A 21,884-nucleotide genomic window follows, 5' to 3' on the forward strand; every position below is an offset into this window, starting at 1 on the left:
ACAGATTATATTTTGCAATTTGAAGGATGTGAAACCAGTATCTGGTGTGAGATTGATTACCTTACCATACTTGGAGGTACATCTGAAGGAAAAGAAAGATCTTCTGTAGCTCAAGGCAAAATTATGTCCAACATGGAAGAACTGCAGCGTATGGTTAAAACTCACATATAGCTCCTTTTTAACATATTAACAGTTGGAAACTCTCCATATCTTGAAACTGGTATGTAAAACCAATAGTGTAGTTCTACCAGTTTAGGCATACCAGTTTAAAACTAGATTTGTTAGGGCCCCTCCATGTAATCAAAAGGATAGCTGTGTAGGGCTCCCATTAACAGATGTAACAGGAAAAGTGTATTGGCAATTTGGGCAGCATATTAGTAGTGCAAGAGACCATGAAGGCCCAGTGCTAAAGATAGGGCTGAAATGCTCTCATATCTAAACTAACTAGAACACAATTTAAGGGAGAGGAAAGAGAATGGGTGCAAGTTGGGCAATTATGATAATTTGGGTTATTGTCAGTTCTTACAAGGATAACATTTCATCCCCCACTACTAGCTTGTCTGATATTGAACCGTTTAAAGACTAGACTCCTGTCATTCTTTCATTGCTGAAAGAAGAGGAAGAGAAGTAAAGGAGCAATCACTCAAAGGGTTCTTCAATGATTAAAAAAATGTAACTAAAAAACCCCTCAGGTAACAGTCCTACCATAGTATGGTTCTGAATTTTAATTCTATATTTTTTGTTTTATATCGGTCTATCAAAGGTGGCAGTAATGGCATATCATTTGCTACTATCCCTGACAGAGAACTTAAACATGTAAAAATATTTTGGATGTGACTGAACCCAGCACTTGCCTTGTGTATTGAGCTGCTGCTATAAGCTTCTTCCAAAATTTCCAGAAAACATTGAGTATCACATACATAGTTAATCAAAACAAGATGTCTTAACAGCAAAGTACTGCAAGAGTTCATTGCTATTGTGTGGTAGGACTCTCCAGATTTTTATTTAAAAGTTAACCCAACAGAATGCTTAACAGCTGTGAAAGCACACTTAACAAGCTAAATCTTTCCTCCTCCTGTGTAATGTAATCCATCATGTAGGGCTCCAGTAGATAAAAACCATCATCATTTACAAATGCAGTTGTTCACTTTTAAACTTTGTGTTTGGCTAGATTTTTCTTTGTTCTCCTCCAAAACCTTTTGGGTTTGTTTTTATATGGGTACACACAAGAAAAGTAATCTGAATGAATTAAAGTGGATTAGTTAAACTGCATTAAACCCCATCTGGAAACTTACTCAGAATTAAAGTGGCCTTAATTTGATTTAGTTTAATTCACTTTGGAAGTGAATTAAGATAAATCCAATTAAATACACTTTAATGCTGAATAAGAGCACTTTAATCCGAATTAACTAAAGGTGTGAATTTAATTTCCCTGAGGCCAGGTCTATAGTACCCTTTGGTATAACTACATCGCTCAGAGTGTGAAAAATCCATACCCCTAAGCAACATAGTTATACCAAACTTAACCTTTGTAGACAGTGCTATGTCGGTGGGAGAGCTTCTCCCTACTGCCTCTCATGGAGGTGGAGTTATTAAGCCGGGAAAGCTCTCTCCTGTCGGCTAGTGTGTCTTCACCAGAAGCGCTACAGCAGCTGCACTGAGGCAAGTTTGTAGCGTAGACCTGCCCTGAGTGTCCCTGTGTAGACAAGCCCTTATCCTGTAAGTTCTGGAAAGCATGTCTAGCAGAAAGAGTTAAAAAAAATCTTCACTGTGTTCTCTCTTATTTAACATGTAAACAGTACTAAAGTTTACATGCAGCAGTGTACAGCTCAAATGTTTTCACATTTTCTCAACACCTCCTACATTTGGATCAGTGTAGTGAGCATAAGCACACATTTTGATTGCAGCCGGTTAAAGTGTATTCAGAACTTATTTTTTAAATAAACAGAAAAATCACATACAGCAACAGTGTATAGTTTATTTTCTCTAATTTTAATGTGCAATATTTTCAGCAAACGTCTTTAAATTTAAACATACATCTAAAATTATATTCCTTCCTTTTACTCTGAATACAGCTACTGTTAGTGTTGGGGCTCCAAGCCTTGCCCATCATAGCCCTCAAACCATATGAGACAACATCATAGGACTGTATGGTATGCCAATTACCTTATCCTTCCTTTGTCAGGCTGGTCTAATTTGACATTATGTGTAGACAAAGACTGATGTGAATGACGACAAGTCCACACACAACATGCATGTGACAAAGCAGTACATGCATCCCTAAACTGTGTTTCCATGGCATTCATGTCCAGCTAACTTTAATAACTTGACATACCATAGAAGCTCTCCTCGTAGGAATGTTGTTAGTTTTTTTGAAGTTATTTAATGGATACTTTAAGGTAACAGGCACAAACATTTCCATCTGAATTCTCAAAATGAGGTAAATTAGCACACTGGACTTCAGCACCCTTTCCAGATTCTTTGGTGCAGTGTTTATCCTAACAGTAGGTAGGCATCTCAGATTCTCAGTTTTACTACAGATAACTTTATTTAGAATAAGGGAATTACTTAAATACTTTCTTTGCTGTTTTATAACCTTAAAAATTGCCTTCTTTTTACTGTTACTTACTGGTGCCAGTTTAAAAATATATCCTTGGTTATTCTCAGTTGGTTCCTGGTTTTAGTGCATAGCATTCTTGGGGTCTTTATAAGAAAACTAAACCTTATTTAACACAGTAACTCAGTTGCCCCCACAAAGAACCAATGTGTAAAATCCTGAATGACTAACCATCTCTTTAGACCGCTTATTGCTATATTTATTGCTCATTACACCTGAATGTTTCTTGCATTCAGGAGGTATGATACATGGATAGTGTTTAGTCATGACAGTGCTGAAATACTGTATCAAGACTTAGAGTCTGCTCTTGAAGACTGCTCTTGGAGGATTGCCTTTGCAGTGTTTTTGACACAACCTCTTTATTTGCTATACAAAGCCAACTGTAATTTAAAAGAGAATGACATGATGAAATGTTCTTAAAATAGAATTAAGAAATACTAGATTGGAATTCACTTTTAACCTGAAGGTTGACTATTCTTTTTCAAGTTTTACTGAAAACTGCTCATTAGGTATTCACAGTTTTAATCAATGTTCATGTCAATTAGTGAGTCAGATTTTATCCTTTCATGCTGAGAAGGGGTTTTCTGCAATGGGAAAGTAATATAAAGTAGAATTCATGAGTACCAGGTGTTTGTATTTATTTTTTTGAATGAGGGAGACATCCCAAAGTGGGCACAAGGACTAAAAAGAAGGCTCTTTAATAAAACCTCAACTGACAGTCTTAACTTGCAAACAGAAATTATTTGCATTAATTCTACCTGTTTTAGTATAAGGTATTTCAAATTTCTCCTCTGTTGAAAGGAATAAAATAAAACTTCACTGAAAAGGAAGGAAGTTACTTTAGCCAAACTTTACTGATCAAGTGATATCTGCCTGATACTTTTTAAAAATTCAGAGGCAAGTAAGAGAGTCTCAAAAGAGGCAGCACTTTATGAAAAAAAGCAGGTCCTCTAGGTTAAACCTCATTTAGATTGCAATACGTTATCAATTTGCTTGTTCACAAATGTATTTTCTTAGCTATGCTACAAACTATTTCAAGACCCTCTAAATGAAAAAATTGATTTATCAATTCACACTATATGTATATAGAATATGTAAAATATTGCTTATTTTAGTTATTTAGGACACCAGATATACATCTAACTATTTATACCTCTGGTCTCAGTGAAAAACTCAGTTTAATTTCCAAAACCAATTTGATGTCAAGCATGGATCTGGTTTTATGCTACTGGTAGCATATTAAAAAGGGAAACAGTTAATCTTGGTCAAATATAAAAAAATCATAAACTGGAGCAACAAATCTTACAGATGGTAATTAAAAAAAAATCTAACCTTAAGATTTTTTTTTTAAATAGACACAGAAAACATGCCCATGTGATATTCTGTTCTGCTGTAAGAGGCGGAAATTAAGCCATAAAGCACAACGTAACTACTGATGGGTGTCACCAGAATTGTGTAGATATTAGATATTATTTTTACAAATACAAAAATTATAATTTTCATTCCAAAAGAAACAAAGGACAAAAATGCACATCAAAGGAAATAAATGTTAAATTTTAGCCTTATAAATGTGTAATTACAAACTATGGAGAATAACAACAAGCCATGTCCCCTTCAAGACATTCAGACATCTGAAAATGAATGTGTATTTGTATTCAGTTAATAATTCTGGGGAAGAAAAATCTAGAGACACTGAAGATCTACAGACAGCAAACCTGTTTTCTATGTATGACAAATCTTCATGGAGATAAGACCGACACACACAACTGTTCTAATTATCCTTGAATTTATCTGAAGTAAGACCTGGCTGCATCACTTTTGGGTGACATTTTGAAGTGGGAAATCTGAACATCCTATCAAATGCCAACAATAGTACTGACGAGAGGGAATTTATCACATGTTGAATAGAAATCCATTTCTGTCACATGTTGACTCCTTAGCTTAATATGCTCTTTTTATTGGCTGGAAAGTTTCTATGGCAAGTCTCAGCTGATTTGTTTGGAAAACTTCACAAGTTGGGATGGCCAGCCTCCATCATCTGGAGGCATACTGACCAACCATGCAGTGGTTATTTATGAGGCTAAAAATATGTAAGATTTATCTGTCCGTGAAACAGAAAGTATAGTGATCTATGGTTAAGATGTAACTACCAAATGCTTCAAAAATATATTAAAATCTATTTTAAATTTTGGAAAATAGCTTACAAAAATATCTTCACTTACAATATATCATACAAAAACTGACTGGTATGTGGGTTTATAGTTGAAGACTATTATTGGGGGTTGCAAAAGGGACTAGTGATCTATATTACCCTTAATTGCAATCTGAGGGCATTATAGCTCACTTCCCTGGCAAGTGGTCTCTTACCAGAACTGTAAGATTTCCAGTATAACCAAAACCTTTAATAATATCTATTTTTTAAACCCTTTCTGAAATTCAGTTTCTTTTTTTAAAAAGTCACCACAGTGCCGTGGCCCAAGAAAGAAGCAGCAGCAGCCAACTCAGAGGGCAGAAATAACTCTCTAGATAATAAACTCTGTCAAACAGCTAGATACAGCAAAGTCTACAGTTATTTCTGCTGCCCATATAATCAGTTTTGTACCTATCATAAAAGGAAGTGACATCATTGGGCAATTCCTTTATAATCAAGTTATGGGCAAAAGCAACCATTTTTGGTCTAAGAACTGGAATTAGTTTAAATCCATGGGTTTAATAAATACAAATATACACATTTGTATACAGTAAATGTAGTCATATGTGTATAATTACATATACATTATATACACAAATACATACAGTATATGCTCCTCTTGATAACACTATTTAGATATTCTGAGTGTTACCAACAGGTGTTAATGAGAAAATGTAATGAGGTTAAATATAGCAATGTAGCTCAGAACCAAGGCATTGCTTTTCTATATTGAAGAATTATATCAGATACAGTTATTGGAAAAATACTGCCCTAGATTTTCCCACGTGCAACCAACTAAAATCAAAGGCTTGTATGAGGCGTAAACAGAATCTGGCCCTGTGTAGAATTGGAGAATTTTGGAATTTGTGGATGTTTATGCTGTGTTTGTGTATAAACAACTAATAAAAGAGGTTGTATAATCTAACTCCTTAGCCAGCCCCAAAGTAGACCACATTAGACTTCTGATTCTTAACTGTCATCATAAATTTGCTTAGAGTAAAGTGAGTGGTTTATATCCAAATGACTCCATGGTTTCTGTTAGTATAAATGAAAAAGCCAGATAGTTATTGGCTACTGGGAACTTGCATCATTTTTCTCTCTCTCTCTCTCTCTCTCAAAAAAAAATAAAAAAATAAAAAACCAAACAAAACAAAAAAAAAACCCCAAAAAACCCCAACGCCTCTGCAGCAGGTGAGAGCAGCTTAGTATACAAAGTGCTAATCCAGGATATCTAGTCCCCTCTCCTTTACATCTCAAAATAAAGAAACTCAAAACAAGCTACCATCAAATGGATCACAAAAATGCCTTCTTAACATAGCATCAACACAAACTAGCCTATATATTCCAGTTTTTAAAAGTGTTAACCTACAAAAATGTGAAATGTAGAACATAAAATGTAACCTGTACATTAAGATGGATTTTAAAAATGAACATGAACTTGAGCACACAATGAGAAAATGAGGACAATACAGATGTCAAGACATTCAGCAGAGTGGCTTTTTGTTCATTTCAAATTACAGCACATCTCATGCACCACACATTTTACAATTTTACATACTTTACATGATATAGAAATATTTAAGTTAAAATTTCTTTTACTGATATATTGTACTCAAATTTTAAATCCTGAGAAGAAAAAAGAAAAAAGTGTGGTTATGTATGTGCACTACATGTCCCATGCCACCAACACATACACCACAGTATATTAGAAAGTCCAGAGATAGAATAATTGCATGCTGGGAGTATTACTCCTGAAAACTGGTTTCTCATTTCCTTGTTTGGGAGAGACATTAGGAAACAATTTCTGATCTATACTACCTCACAGTGTACATATATTATATATATATATACACACACATAAACTATAAAGATTTGTAATGACTGAAAACTTGCAATGAGAGTATTTCTGTCAGAGTTTCAATACCAGATGCAACACGGTGACTTAAGTTGAACATCAGGAAGAAGAGTAATACCTGGCTTTCCTGCACAAAGTATCTGCCCATGTATTTTACAGTTAGTAATTCAGCCTCAGGTTAGTCCCAAACATTACATAAAACATATACATATTTCCATTTAGCACAGCTACCCACTGCTAATAAGAATGTTCCTATTACACCTTTCATGTGATTCTCTGTGGTGCACAGCGCTTCTCCGTGCAAACAAGCATGAAGTATAAAACTGACAGATGCAGATTCATTGCAGAAGCAAATCCCAGCTGCTTTCAGCACCTTTATATTTCTCTAAACATTCATACCAGATTCCAAATCAAGCCACCGAGTTTCATTAACCAATATCACGACGTTCAGCATGCCGTGATCTTGTGAACATTTTGCAAGCAAGTTAGCAGGCGATGATATGGGCTTCCTGGCGATGCTACCATCTCAAACACAGACTGGAAGGCCCTTCGATCTAGTTCCTCATCTATCTGATGTCTGTAAAAGTCTATGGCCACCAAACAGAAGAGGTTAATGTCCACTTGCTCCGATTTTCCCATTCTGCTGATAATATGTGGAAGACTGAGGAAGTAGTTAAGGGCATAATAATGAGGAAAGAGACAAACTTTAAAGTTTTACATAAAATATCACTGACTTAAAAAACATTCCCAGATAAATTAAATATTTTTGCTTTACCACTGTGTAATTGTAAATGCAAGACATTTGCAGGTAGCAATTAAACTGCCATTGCAGAAGCTTTATTTCTTAGTTATATTTCTCTCAATAACTATGCAACTTCTCCATTTATTGTTAGCTTAAAATGAGTTGGTAGGAATACTTTCCACTTGTTAGATTGTATATTAGGAGAAAAACCCTCATCAGCAACACAGTTCTGCACTGCTTAAAGATAAACAGAACTGCCAATGCAGAGAGCCACAAAACTAATCATCAAGGAAATGTAAAACATAATGGAGACATTTCCATTTTTAGACTGTTTATCAAATGTCATATTCAGGGCTGATTTTCCTGAGCAGCAGTTCTTTTTAAGGTGAGAAGTTTTTTTTTTTTTAATTACACGTTTGTTAGGCAATGCCACTGCATCCTTCAATTAATTGTTCCAACTATTTTGGGGAATGTTATCCTATTGCCAGTTTAAAATTATTGTGATTTGCTGCCTTGCAGAGGAATGTTTGCCAAATACAATTCTTTTTGGGAGAGGTGGGGGAAAGACAGAGCTGCAAGGAAGGGAAAGAAAGTGGATGAGGATGTTCTTTGAGAGTGTTTTACCCTAGAGCAGGGGTGGGCAAACTTTCTGGCCTGAGGGCCACATCAGGGTTGCGAAACAGTATGGAGGGCTGGGTAGGGAAGGCTGTGCCTCCCAAACAGCCTGGCCCTCGCCTCCTCCCACTTCCTGCCCCCTGAGTGCCCCTCTCAGAACTCCCGACCCATCCAACCTCCCTGCTCCTTGTCCCCTGACTGCCCCCTCCTGGGATCCCCGCCCCGACCACTCCCCGGGACCACCCCCTACCAGGACACCCTGCCCGTAACCGCCCCCTGGGACCACCCCCCACTCTCCCCAGCCCCTTTCAGAATGTGGCCCTGCGAACATGGGTGGAGGACTCAGGAGGAGCAGGGGCAGCCGCGCAGCCAGAGAGAAGCGGCTATTTCCCCTTCAAAGCGCCGCTTCTCTCCAGCCAGCTGTGCGGCCGCCCGGTGCTTCTCCTGAGTCCTCCGCCCCCGTTCCCTGTGCCCCTTCCACACACACTGCAGCCCCTCCCCCCTGTGGGAGGGTGCGCCAGTGCTGAGCTGCCCGAGTGCCCGGCCCTGGGGGCCCCCTGTTGTTGGGGGGCCCCGTGCCAGGGTACCCTGTGTTCACTTGTAAATCTGCCCCTGAGCCGCACCGCCGGCTGGAGCCAGTCATGCCGCCGTGCTGCCAGCACGGTGAGCTGAGGCTGTGGGGGAAGGAGGACAGCAGGGGAGGGGCTAGAGCCAGTTGGGAGCTCAGGGGCCACACAGGATGGCCCCACGGCCCGTAGTTTGCCCACCTCTGCCCTAGAGCATGGCACAATGCTTATGACTGATTTTTAAAAGGATAATAATAAAAAGCCACCTTGAAAATATCTGGTAAAAAGTTCTAAACATTATAGGATCGTTAATCATTTGTTCCCTGAAATAAATCAGTTCTCAGTGTCTCACAATTCTTTACATTAAAGCTTACACCACTAAAAGAAAGATTTTCCATAGTAATGTAGGGGTTGAGATGCAAGACTCCCCTTAAAATATATGTAAGTGATATGGCTGAACCTGACATACTGCTAAAAAATTCACCCTTATCGGATATTTAAATAATTCACAGTTTACATCTGATAGTAACATTAAAAACCATTATGGTACCAATGTTGAACTATTACAGCTTGTACCAACTGGCATCCACTCTTGGCAATTCAAACAACTGAGTTGTAGATTAAGACCAAAAGGGACCACCATGACTAGTCCAGTGGTTCGCAAAATGTTACAGGTGGTTCTCAGGGAAAAAATTCCCTAATGGCGGATAGAGCTGTCACTAGGGGCCCTGGCGAGCATGGGGCCAGCAGCCTGGAGCCCCTAGATTGCCGGCTTAGCAGATCAAAGCAAGCATATCTATCACACTGAAGAGATTTAAACTTCAAGACTCCTTATAAGAAATGTAAAGGGAGGTGGATATTTTTTGCTGTTTTTAAAATTAAATAGGCAGCTAGTATTATTTTTAAAATTGCGAACAACCAGTTTAAGCTTTGTTGTAATGTGCGTTGTTTGCCTGGACTACTCAAGACCCGAGTGCTTGCGTAGGAAGAATGCTTTGAGTTGGCTTCTTAAATACAAGCTACAAAAGTGAGATCCTGGAAGAGTGTTGCCATTTTCATAACGTAATAAAAATACTGTAATAATAAGCATGTTATAAAAACACATTTTATATTTCCAAGATCACTGCTTTTATATTTTATACTCAGGTAAAGGAGAAAATCCCTGGAAATATTCATTTTTAGGAGGGGGTTTGCGAGACTTGACATTTTTGGGGAAAGGGGTTCACAGGTTGTTAAAGTTTGGGACCCACTGATCTAGTCTGACCCCCTGCATAATACAGGTAATACATTTTAACCGAATAATTGTATATTAACTACTGAATAGACATGGAGAATGAACTATGTCATCACTTTTGGAAGTGGCCCCACTTCCCGTGCCGTGGCAGGGCATTGTGGAGAAGTACTGCTGCCCATGGTGTGCTTGTTAGATATATGAAGGGAGGATTTCAGTCTCCAGTGTTATCAATGCACTTTACAGAAGTGCTAAACCCACATAAAACTGATTTAGGATACATTGCTGAAACCCACTGAGTGGTGGAAGCACTGACAAAAAAACAGGAAAGACTCCACATTGCCATTGCAACAGGCGTTCTCTGTGTGAAGTTGGAGAGAGAGAGCATCACCCAATCACGGACCATTGGTGACTGTCCAGTGGTATGTAGTGTCTGAAAAACCTGCAAAAATTATAATAAATATTGCATGTGAGAAAAGACGTTAGAACACTAACGGCCAGATATAAAACATACTGCAAACATGTAAGCCTAGATGAGTGTCCTGCTACTCCAAACCCTAGAGGCATTTTACCCTCTAAGATGGGTGATTCAAGTAAGCATACGAATATTTATTAAATCTTTATGATATTAGATGTCGCAGTCAGATTTTAGTAGTCAGGCTGTCAGTCAAAAATGTTCATTACGTACATGAGATTGCCTACAAAATTCCATTTGGGTACATTGTGATAGATAGCTGTATCTAAATACAATTAAAATAGCACATTAAACATCTGAGCCTTCAAATAATTTGTGTGTGATTAATTTCTACTTCAGATGTTGGGGAAACAGATCCCAAGAGATTATGCCAAAATAGCATATCCAGACTAGTGTTACAGCTGAGGGGGCTATTCTTCCCAATCCATCTCAAATGATCTGAGACACTTCACAGGGTGCCCCACCCAGTTATACGTAGATTCATAACTGTCTACTTTCTGTTCACTGATTTGGTAAGTGTCAGTTTAGTCATGTAATACTATGACTATGGATTCTGCCCTCTTTGGAATGTCATAACATCTAAACCTTTAAATGGGATTTAGAACTAGACTTGCATACAAACTACAGTAACTCCTCACTTAACATTGTAGTTATATTCCTGAAAAATGCGACTTTAAACGAAACTGTTAAGCGAATCCAATTTCCTCATAAGAATTAATGTAAATGGGGGGGGGCCTAAGTTGCAGGGAAATTTTTTTTTGCCAGACAAAGGCATTATATACATTTTAAACAAGCAATTTAATACAGGTATAAGTTTTAAACAATTTTAAAGAAAATTTAATACTATAATCATCATTGCTGAGTATGAAACAATGGGAGGTGCCCCTGCCTCACCCCACACAGGCACAGCCCACTGGCACTGCAGACAATGAGGCAGGCAAAGAGGCTGACGGTGCTGTAGGCTAGGGGAAGCACGCTGGGCAACAGCAGCAGCTTCCCCTACTGTGCAAGCACCAGGGGCGGGGGGCTCTACCCTTGCCCCCCCCCCACTTCACCCCTTCCCTCAAACCCTCACTCTTAACCCACCTCTTCTCCCCCACCTCCTCCCCCTTTACTCCGAGTGTGTGTCCTGCCTCCTGCCCACAGCAATCAGCTGGTTTGCGGCATTCAGGAGGGGAGGAGTGAGGATGTGGCATGCAGGCTCCGCCTCCCTCCCCTGACTCCTGAACGCTGCAAACCAGCTGATTGCCATGGGCAGGAGGCGGGGGGAACAGAGGGAAGGCTCTGATCCACAAAGTCCGCTGGCGGGCGGGAGGCACTGGGGGGGCATAGGGGAGCTCATAGGGGGGCTGCCAGCTGTGGACAAAGCAGGCAAACAAACGACTTTACAGCGGCGCATAGCACAATTTTAAACGAGCACGTTCTGTAATGGAGCAGGGACGTAAAATCGAAACAACGTTAAGCGAGAGGACGTTAAATGGGGAGTTACTGTAATTTTCTACCCTAAATTGACAAATTAGGTAAAGTTGATTCTCTATCATGAACAGGCCTCTTTCTCTCACTCCTGAACAGGATATAACATGAATAAGAGTTTATAAACCTTTTCTTTGATTTCCTGGCTCTTAAAATAAAAATTTCCCCTTCTTTCCATTATGAATTCAGTATTGTAAGAATGTAGTCTTCTCTGAATTTTATTACTTCAGAATTACGGGTTTTATTTATTTCAACTTGTGCAAGTAAATGTGACAAAACAAAACATGTTCGGGTCTATCTTTGGAATTTCTAATTTCACCTTCAATGTAATAGCACAAACATGTAGTTTGTTTACTAAAACAAAGCCACATGCTGGTTTATTTTGCTAGTCACTTTTATGAAGTTCTGCACCAGAATTATATGTATTGTGTCATGAAATTTAGCATAAACGGCATTTAAAAAAAAATCAAAACATTTGCCCTTTTCACATATTCAGCTCAATGTCACAAATGGAATTTTCAAATGTCAGTAGTTTAGAGGTTTAAAATTATTTTTGCCAGATTATATGCTTCACATAGTACCAGTAATAGTACATTTGCCAGGAGTCCTAGTTACTGACTTCAAAGAGTGAACAGCCTTTCACCAAAAGTATATTTATGAAAATCAATTTAAAATACACTACCTTATAAACTACTGTAGCCATGAATTGTGGGTATGGCTGCTGGTTGGATAAAAATTCTCCAATAACTTTGTTCATTACATCCTGTGGAGGGAAAAAGTCATCTAGGAACTGAGGGAGGATCCGTGCCACTACTCTAGCTTCAAAAGGAAATCCTTTCCGGATCCTAAAACAAAAAAGAGAATATATTTGACCATTTTAATTCAGTAGAACATTCATGCTGATTTAGTCCCTATGAAATTTTTTTTCCTGTTTTTCTAGAGTCAAGAGGAATAGGAGAGGAATTCTTTTCTTTTATATGTAGCTAGACCTGTGGGCTCTTCAGCATTGAGATCTAACACTGACCCAACTGACAATCCAGTTCTCCAACAGCTGTATGACATTCAACTTTTGACTGCTAATGGGTTTACTTTTTTAAATGATAGGCTGGGACTAAGTGAAGCTCTAGAAAAAAAAACCAAAAACCCCAAGAACAAACTAACTCTACACCGGAGAGTACCACACTATGTCTGAGATGCATGCTAAAAAGATGGTGTGTCTGTGCATTTGGGGGAATGCATTAGCACTGTTGGCAATCTCAGAAAGAAAATTCACAAGTAAATTTTTTTTTCATTTTCATCCATACCATCTCTGCTGGTTGAACAAAGGGGAAATAGCAAGAAGAATGTTATGTTAGGGATGGAGAGAAACAGAGCTAGATGGTAAGGAAATGAAGGTCATTTTCTTTAAGGATACTTTTAATGAGGAACCACCAACTGGAGAGTCTTCCGGTCAAAGGCTGCATCTGTTGATGCTTGCAGATCAAGCTCATGGTATCTTGGGAAAAGCAAATATGAACTACCACACCACTGATTTCCCCTGCAAAGGTACAATCTCTCTGCTTAATGAGGGTTGATCTTGTGGAGTACTCCATAATGCCTTTTAGGACTGACTTATGAAATCTTAAAAGGCGGTATTTTCTAAAGCATTTAGCATTGGTGTAACTGTACCCACTGAAGTCAGAGGTATAACTCCCATTGAAGTTAATGGGAACAGTTAAATCATTGCTGAATGTTTTTTCTAAAAGAAAAGTATACTTTTTAATAGTTCTTGCAGTTCACATACTCATAACCCTCAAAATGGGCATTCCAACCCTTGGCGATGGCATACACTGTAATTACTTTATGCAGGCGGAGTCAAAACTATGATTTTCATCATGACTGTGGAAGTGATATTTTTCTGACTACATTATAAGTGTCAATAAATAGGATTATAGTATTGTTAATTCTTACTTTGTTATGATCGTTCAAATATTTTACGCAAGTAATCACCATATGTGCTGAAGCATGTATTTTAGGTAAGCAGAGGCATTTGTTTTGTATAACATTTAATGTTTCCTATTTACATTCTTGTATGTCTGTTTTGGACCCAACCGTTGTAATGACATTGCTGTGTACATTATTGGTACAGTATTTTTAATCAACAGCACAGTAACTATCAGCAATGACATTTTAAAATCATGAACAGAATAGTAGCCAACAAACTGAGCCAATGCCAAAATGTGAGGCGTTTATTCCATTTTATACTTCAGGTTTTGTTTTCTTACCTATCAAAAAGAACAGACACCCGTTCCATAGCTACAATAACAGACTCACTGTCTGGAGCTGTGGGATTTGCATCTGTTGCACGACTTGGGCTGATTTTCTCTTTTCCTAAGCAGAAAAAAGATATCTTGTAATAAGTTCAATAAGGTATAACTGAAAAAAATTCATTTCTGTCAGTAAGCTGTAAACATTTGTTTAATTTTCTGGAAAGTGCTCTAGAGGAGCTAGATATTAGTCTACTAAAAAGATGTACTTAAAACACAGAGCATAAATAATTGAATAATAAATCCACACCTGTATACATGCAAGTCAGCATTAACCCCAAGGCTGCCATTGCTCTGTGGGGGCTGTGTATGTTCACTCTATCAACACTTAGTTTAACTAAAGATTCACTATCCAGTCTAGAAAGTTGCTCTGAAAGGAGGAGTCGTTCTAATCCTCTGAGGACGCAATGGTAAATAATGGATGGAGTTGATTCATCACTTCCAGACACCATTACGCCACAGACCTGAAATAAGCAAGAAAGAAATCTAAGAAACAATTGATTGTATTTAACTAAACTCCGACACCAACATATTAGAAAATGACTAATGTACAATTGTAACAAGGAGAATTGATTTAATGTCCTCAATCAAATCCCTTTGGGGGGGGGGCAGAGAGGTTACTCATCATACTGTAACTTGCGTTCTTTGAGATGTTTTCTTCCTATGGGTGCTCCACTACAGGATGCATGGCTACCCTTGACCGGAGAATGCAAAGCAGTATTCGAGGGTCCATGCCTGCACAGAGCAGCACCCTGTGCCTCCAAATGAGGGCACAAAAGATGGCCTGGACCCACCACCACTCAGTTCCTTCTGGACTGTGAAGCAGAGCCACCACAGACAAGAAACAGGAAGGCGAGAGACAGAGGACCCAGAGGGACAAAACATCTTGAAGGACTCAGGTTACTGAAGGTAAGTAACCTCTCCTCCTCCTTTGAGTACGGATGCTCTGCTGTGGGAGGCGGGTGCTGAGGAGGCAAGTCCAAGACAATCCAGAAGACTGTAACACCAAAGGTAGTATCATACCTGGAAACATACCATCCCTGGAGCATATATAGGCAGATCTCTTGGAGACATGAGGCTTTGGATAAAACATTGGTAGGTGGATCTCTTGTTTAATATTATTCCAAAGAGACGTTAGGGAAGAAATTAGGATGAGGATAGAGTGTAACCTTACCTCTACAGAAGGTAGTAAATGACAGGTCTGCCATAAACGCACGGAGTGAAATGATGGCTATAAGGAACAAAGTCCTGAGGGAGAGGTGGAGTAAAGAACAAGTATGTAGGTTCAAAGGAGGGTTTCCTCAGGGCACTTAGGACCAAATTACGGTCCCACTGGGAAGCTGGGGGCCCTTGAGGAATCTGGCCATAGCGGGGTTGGCAAAAACTGAGAAGCCCTTGATGTGTGAGTGGAAGGCTGTGATAGTGGCCAAATGTATTCTGACTGAGCTCACTGATTGACCTTGTGTCTTCAAATCCAACAGGTAGTCTAAAATTTTGGAAAGCAGAACCTCTGATGCTGGAGAAGAGTGAAGAGAACATCAGGAATGGAAGTGTTTCTACTTCTGAAGGTAAGTTTTGCAAGTACTACTAGATAGGGGAACTGATTGGACCTTTTCGGAACAGGTTAGCTCTACCTTGAGAACCATCCAGGAACCATGCTCTCAAGTTAAAGGAGGAAGGATTGGGATTGATCAGGGTCCCAGACTTCTGTGACAAGAGATTTTTCCTGACAGGACCCAGTTGGAGGGATGTTGCTACAGAGAGGTGATGGAGGTTTGACTACCATGCTTGTCTTCGCCAGGACAGTGCTGTAAGGATAACCCTGATGCAGTTTGAGTAAGGTCTTGAGAATCAGAGGCAGAGGCTGGTAAACAAAGCATGGTACAGGGCCTTGGTGTTATCAGGGCATCTCCAAATGAGTTACAGCCTTACACTCCCTTGGAGCAAAGACAGATTTTGCATTGTTTGGGTGTTAAAGAGGTCTGCATTTGGGAGACCCTACGTCTGGCAGATGCCAAGAAAGACAGAATCACTGAACTCCCATTTGTAATCTTGAAGGAAATTTCTGCTCAGGAAGTCTACAACCTTGAGATTCCTATCTCATGGGAAAGGCATCAGTTTCACAAGTTTGGAGACTGCGTGTAAGGGCTGGGATCTTTCTCTTTCCTGTCAGTTGATGTAATACATCGTTGCCCTATTGTCCAGCTTTACCCTGAAGGAGTGGCCCTTTACGGTGTGAAGGAAGCCTATCGAATGACTCCGGTCCAGAACGTGGATGTAGAGTGTGACCTTTATGTGGACCACTTGCCCTGCGAAGTTCCCCTTCGAGGTAAGCCACGCATCCCAAAAGAGAAATATTGGTTGTGAGGATCTTTGAGGATAGGATATATGAGAATGGGCTTCTCGCTCAGACTTCCAGATTTCACCACCTGGAAGAGTCCAGAACATTTTGAGGAGACTGGCGTGTGCACAGACGTAAGCCATGTGTGAAGGCACCTGACATGCAGTCTCATGTGAGGCGTTACAAAGATGGAGGCCAACATGTGGCCCAAGAGTTGTAGGCAGGTTCTTGCAGACTGTGTTGTGTTGTCGAGATTAGACTGGATAAACTCTCTTTGGTGAGATAGGTTCTGGCAGTTAGGGAGTCTACAGTGGTTCTGATTTCCATTGTTTGGATGGGAGTCAATGTAGACATCTTCCAATTAATGCAAAGTCCTAGAGACTGAAACAGTGCTAGAGCCCTGGTGGTTGCCAACTGGACCTCCTTAACTGATCAAGCCCTGAGGAGTCAATCGTCCAGGTAAGGGAAATACTGCTATGGCCCACTGACATAAATAGGCTGCCGCTACCGAGAGGAGATTTGTAAAGATCTTTGGGGCTGTGGAGAGCCCGAAGGGAAAGTCTCAGTACTGGCAGCGTTCTGAGCCTTTTGTGAAACATAGGAAATGTTTGTGGGATGGGTAGAAAGCTAAATAAAAGAAGACATCCTGCAGGTCAAGGTTGATGAAGCAATTTCCCATATCTAAGCATGAGATTTACAGTGGATAATGTCACCGTTCTGAAGTGCTGGGAAAGGATGCAAGCGTTCAGGTTTCTGAGATTGAGTATCAGTCTCTATCCTCTGTCCCATTCCCAACGAACTCTGGAGTAACCAGTTCGATTGCCCCAAGAGTAGGAGAGACTGGATCTCTTGTTTTAAGAGATCTTCATGAGATGCGTCTCTGAAGACAGATGGGGAAGGCAGGGGGGAATAGTATGAAAGTGCCAATGGATATTGGGATCTCTTTTTGGCTTGTCCCCTATAAAGTTATTCACCAAGCTGACCCCAGGGATTCCAGTGAGCCCACTAAGGGGGTGGAGAGAGGAAGGTTTTCCCCAAGGATATTCATAACCCCTGGATGTACAGAGTCTGGGGAAGTCCATAAGATCCTCCTCAGAAGGGCAGCTCAGTGGGGTGTGATAATATGGTGCCAAAAAAGAGCCCTATACTGAGACCTTGGATTCTGAAGAAGTGTCACCCCTGTGCTGAAATGGGGAACATCAGATAAAAGGTGCTGGTACCAGAGGCCAGACTGGAGTTCAATCCAGGATGATTGCAGTTGCAGGTGACTGAGTAGTACCAGGGAAGGGGTTTTCACAGAATTCCATAACAGAGGGGACTCCACTTTCTCCAGTACGAAAAGGGTCTCCAAGAGAGAAATCTGAAGGGTCCTGGAGAGCTATGGTATCCTGAAGTCTGAGTTGGTAGAGGAGAATGGTCAGTGCAGTGATGGTGAGTGTGGTACTAGAGAGGCTTATAGAGGAACTTCTCTGACCTCAGAACTCCAGTGCAGAGAAGACGACAGTACCAGAGCATGAGTAGGAGCCTGTGTACCGAGGTAGATTGCTCCCTGTGCTATCTGTTAGAAGAATTCTCCACATGCTGCTTCTTATATGGTACTGACAGCTCAGTACTGGAATTGTATGGGAAACTCAACCATTCCCCTTGAGAGATGTGAGGTCTCAGAGTGGGATTTATGAGTGACCTACCCCTCTTCCTTATTTCCCTATCAGGGGAAAGAGTCTTCTATTTCTAAGCAGTCCTACCCTCTGAAGGTCTGGCTGGAGCCAGGGCTAGTGAGTATTCCATTAGAAGGAGCTTCAGCCTAACCTACCTGTCTTTCTGCAACCTGCCTCTAAATCCCATATAGACCATGCACTTTGATGGAACATGGTTGTCTCCCAGGCAGCAAAGGTAGCTTGAATGCCTGTCAACTACAAGGAAAAGACCTTTGGCAGGGTTTAATCCCCAGGGTCTTCGGTGTAACTCATAGGACAAAGAAAAAGGTGTGTGTGGGGGAAGAGGGCAAGCTTCTTCTACACCCATCTGTGTTAAAACTATAAAGAGAAATAAAATAACTAAACAAATAAAAGAAAAATTTAAAATAAGCCACTATGTTAAGAAAGGCAGGAAGCCAAGAATCGCAGATACACAATTGCTCTGTATCAAGTTGAAGGCAGCTGAGAAGGAACTGAGCGGTGGTGGGTAAGTATCTTATATGACCTCATTTGGAGACACAAGGTGCTGCTCTGAGCAGGTGTTGGCCCTCAGGGAACACACACAAATCATAGGGTGGATCATCTATAGAGATATATATGCAAAGAAGAAAACATTTCTTTCATAAAGCTTATCAATAATAATCCACCTAAACGTTTAAAAAAAATCTGCACTGCTTCAAGATTGCATCAATCTTCTGTAATCTGGAGCACTGTGCACTACATACCTGTATAATTCCTGCAGAGAATTCAGGCCCTACATCAAGTGGGTAATTCTCTATCAAGTAGAATGCTGCAGCACACATCACTAAAATATGCTGTTGGTTATGGACATTTACACAGCTGTAAATAAGCAAGAAAGCAAATGGTTATATATCAGTAAAGAAGTGGTTACTTACTGTAAACTGTGGTTCTTTGAGATGTGATGCAGACGTGTATTCCATGTAGGTGTGTGCGTGCCCAGCATGCCAGACCTGAAGAATTTTGCCTACAGTATCCATAGAGGGGTGACACTTGCACCTTGTGGCCATAGTCCCTCCCTGGATATATGAAGCAGTGCCACCTCAACCCACCTCAGTTCCTTTGCACTGAATGACCAGAGACTAGACTCTAATGCAGAAAAGATCAGTGGGTGGGTTGTGGAATACACATCTGCATCACATCTCAAAGAACCATACAGTAAGTAACCATTTCTTTTTCTCAAGTAGATGCAGCTGTGCATTCCACTTAGGTGACCCACAAGCAGTATCCCCATGGAAAGGGGCTCGGAGTCTATTTAAACAAGGACTGCAGGACTGCGTTCCCAAAGTTTGTATCTGCTCTGGATACTGTGGTAATGGCATAATGGTTCATAAATGTATGTATTGATGACCATGTAGCAGCCCTGCAAATATCCAATATTGAGACGTCACTTAAGAATGCTATTGACATACCTTGCAGTCTTGCAGAATGAGCTTGCGCCCATAAAGGGTGTGTAGCTGAAGCTGTTTTATATGCACTCTTGATAGAGGAAATTATCCACTTAGAGACTGTATGAAGGGAGAAGCAGTCTCCTCACAGATAGTCTGCATATGACACAGACAAGGCAAAGCCCAAAAGGGTTTAACCCTGTCCAGAGAAAAGGTCAGACATTGTCTGATGTTCAATGTGTGAAGACACTGCATTGAGAGACCACTTTAGACACAAATTTCAGGAGCGGCTACAATGTCACTTTGTATTTGCAGAACTGCGTGTAAGGAGGCTCTGCCATCAAAGCCTGCAACTCTCTCACTCTCCTTGCAGATGTTACCACCAGAAGGAAAAAAAGTTTTTTTTGACATAAAAGATGAAAAAGGCAGTATGCAAGAGGGTCAAATGGAGGTCCCAAGAAAGCTGCAAAGACCGTGGTAAGGTCCCAGAAGGGAAACTGGTTTCCACACTGCTGGATGGAGATGAAGGATTCCTTTCAAGAATCTTGCCACTGTGGAATTGGAAAACACCAATCTTCTATGAATGGGTGGATGAAAGGAGGAGACTGCCACTAGATGCACTCTCAGCGAGCTAAGCATAAGGCCCGACAACTGAAGCTAAAGCAAATACTCCAAGATGTCCTGGATACTAGCCAGCATTGGGTGAACTCCACAGGCCAATGATGACAATGAAAAACGCTTTCACTTTGCTGAATAGGCCATCCTGGTAGAAGGCTTTCTACTACTGAGGAGGACCTGTTGAATAGCCCCCAAACACAGTTCTTTCTCCTCATTCAACCTTAGAGCAGCCATGCTGTGAGATGCAGGGACCTGAGCCCAGGATAAAGAATGCAACCGTGATTCTGCGTGAGCTGGTCGGGATGGAGAGGAAGGAATATGGGAGGCTAAACTGACACCACAAAAAGGTCAGAAAAGCAGCACTGCCTCTGCCATGCCAGGGTAATGAGGATGAGCTTGGTCTGATCCACTTTCAGCTGGAGGATGACCTGTAGAACAACTGTGATTGGAGGAAAAGCGTACAGGAGAGCCGACTGACAGCTGAGGTGGAAGGCATTGGTGAAGGAGCCTGTACTGAGGCCCCTTTGAGAGCAGAGAGATGGCATTTTCTGTTGTTCCTTGTATCAAGAAGGTTGATCATCAGGATGCCCCACTCTGCAAAAATGACTTGCAAACACTGAGCTTAAGAGACCACTCATGGCTCAAGGAAAAATTCCTGCTGAGATGATCCGTGAGAGGAGTCTGGATCCTGGGCAAGTGATTAGCCATTGGTGTGATATTCTCGTCAATGCAGAACTGCCACAACCTGATTGCCTCTTGGCAGAGCACTCTGGAGTGTGCTCCCCCTTGCCTGTTCACATAATACATCATAGTGGTATTGTCAACAAGTATGTGAACTATCGAACCCTTGATGTGGTCTAGGAAAGTGAGAAAGGCACTGTAGATGGCCCAAAGCTCCAGGACACTGATAGGCAGTGGAACTTTCTGCTCTGACCACAGGCCCTCCATGACACCAAATGCATTCTGTAACCTGTCGGTGACAATGGTCCCAGACGGTAAGGGCTTGACATACATTTCCCTGAACCGTCCACTACTGCAAGGAATCCAGGATCAACAAAGGGAGACAGACCAACCTGTCCATGGATGACGGGTTGGGTGCTAAACCATCCTGAGCCACATTTGCAGAGGGCAAAGGCACAATCTTGAGAACTGAATCACCAGTGCATGTGGACATGTTGCCTAAGAGCATCTGGCACATGCGAATTGTCATGGAAAGTTAAGACTGCAGAGCAAAGCAAAGGCAGCAAATTGACTGCAAACAGTTGATCAGCAGGAACTCTCTCAAACTCATATTAGAGCCTCTATGAACTCGATTGTCTGAGTAGGGACCAATGTTGACTTTTCTATGTTTGGCATGAGACCCAGATGGTTGAGTAAGTGTAAAGTGATGCACATGTGAGAAGGGACTTCTTCCCTGGATTTGCTCCTGAGTAGCCAGTTGTCCAGAAACAAGAAGGCATGGATTCCCTTCTTTTGGAGGTATGCCGTCACCATGACCATACATTTGGTAAAAACACTGGTGGCAAGAGACAGTCCGAAGAGAAGGAGTGTGCACTGAAAATGGTGGTTTGTCATAACGAACCAGAAAAATCTTCTGTAGCTCAGAAGAATTGCCACATGGAAATAAGTACCGTGAAGAATGCAACCATGAAGGTTCAGAGCAGCAAACCAGTCAGAGTCAGCGTGGGGAGGATAGCTGATAGGGTGACCTCTGGAACCTCATGTATCTTATATATTTGTTGATGTTGAGA

The 21,884-nt window shown here is 40.9% G+C and overlaps 1 protein-coding gene across 1 annotated transcript in view; it reads right to left on the minus strand.

Moving 5' to 3' along the window:
• Positions 1-1,971: 1,971 nt before the first annotated feature.
• HTT (huntingtin) overlaps positions 1,972-21,884 on the minus strand; it is a 195,771-nt gene continuing 175,858 nt past the window's right edge. The window contains exons 62-67 of the mRNA XM_045017515.1: positions 18,835-18,949; positions 14,322-14,535; positions 14,030-14,135; positions 12,448-12,610; positions 10,099-10,259; positions 1,972-7,324 (exon numbers count right to left, since the gene is read on the minus strand). Of these exons, the coding sequence (XP_044873450.1) occupies positions 7,111-7,324; positions 10,099-10,259; positions 12,448-12,610; positions 14,030-14,135; positions 14,322-14,535; positions 18,835-18,949 (973 nt within the window). The 3' untranslated portion in view covers positions 1,972-7,110. The remainder of the gene's footprint in view (positions 7,325-10,098; positions 10,260-12,447; positions 12,611-14,029; positions 14,136-14,321; positions 14,536-18,834; positions 18,950-21,884) is intronic.

This window comes from Mauremys mutica, chromosome 5 (assembly GCF_020497125.1).
Source record: "Mauremys mutica isolate MM-2020 ecotype Southern chromosome 5, ASM2049712v1, whole genome shotgun sequence".
Classification (NCBI taxonomy): domain Eukaryota; kingdom Metazoa; phylum Chordata; order Testudines; family Geoemydidae; genus Mauremys; species Mauremys mutica.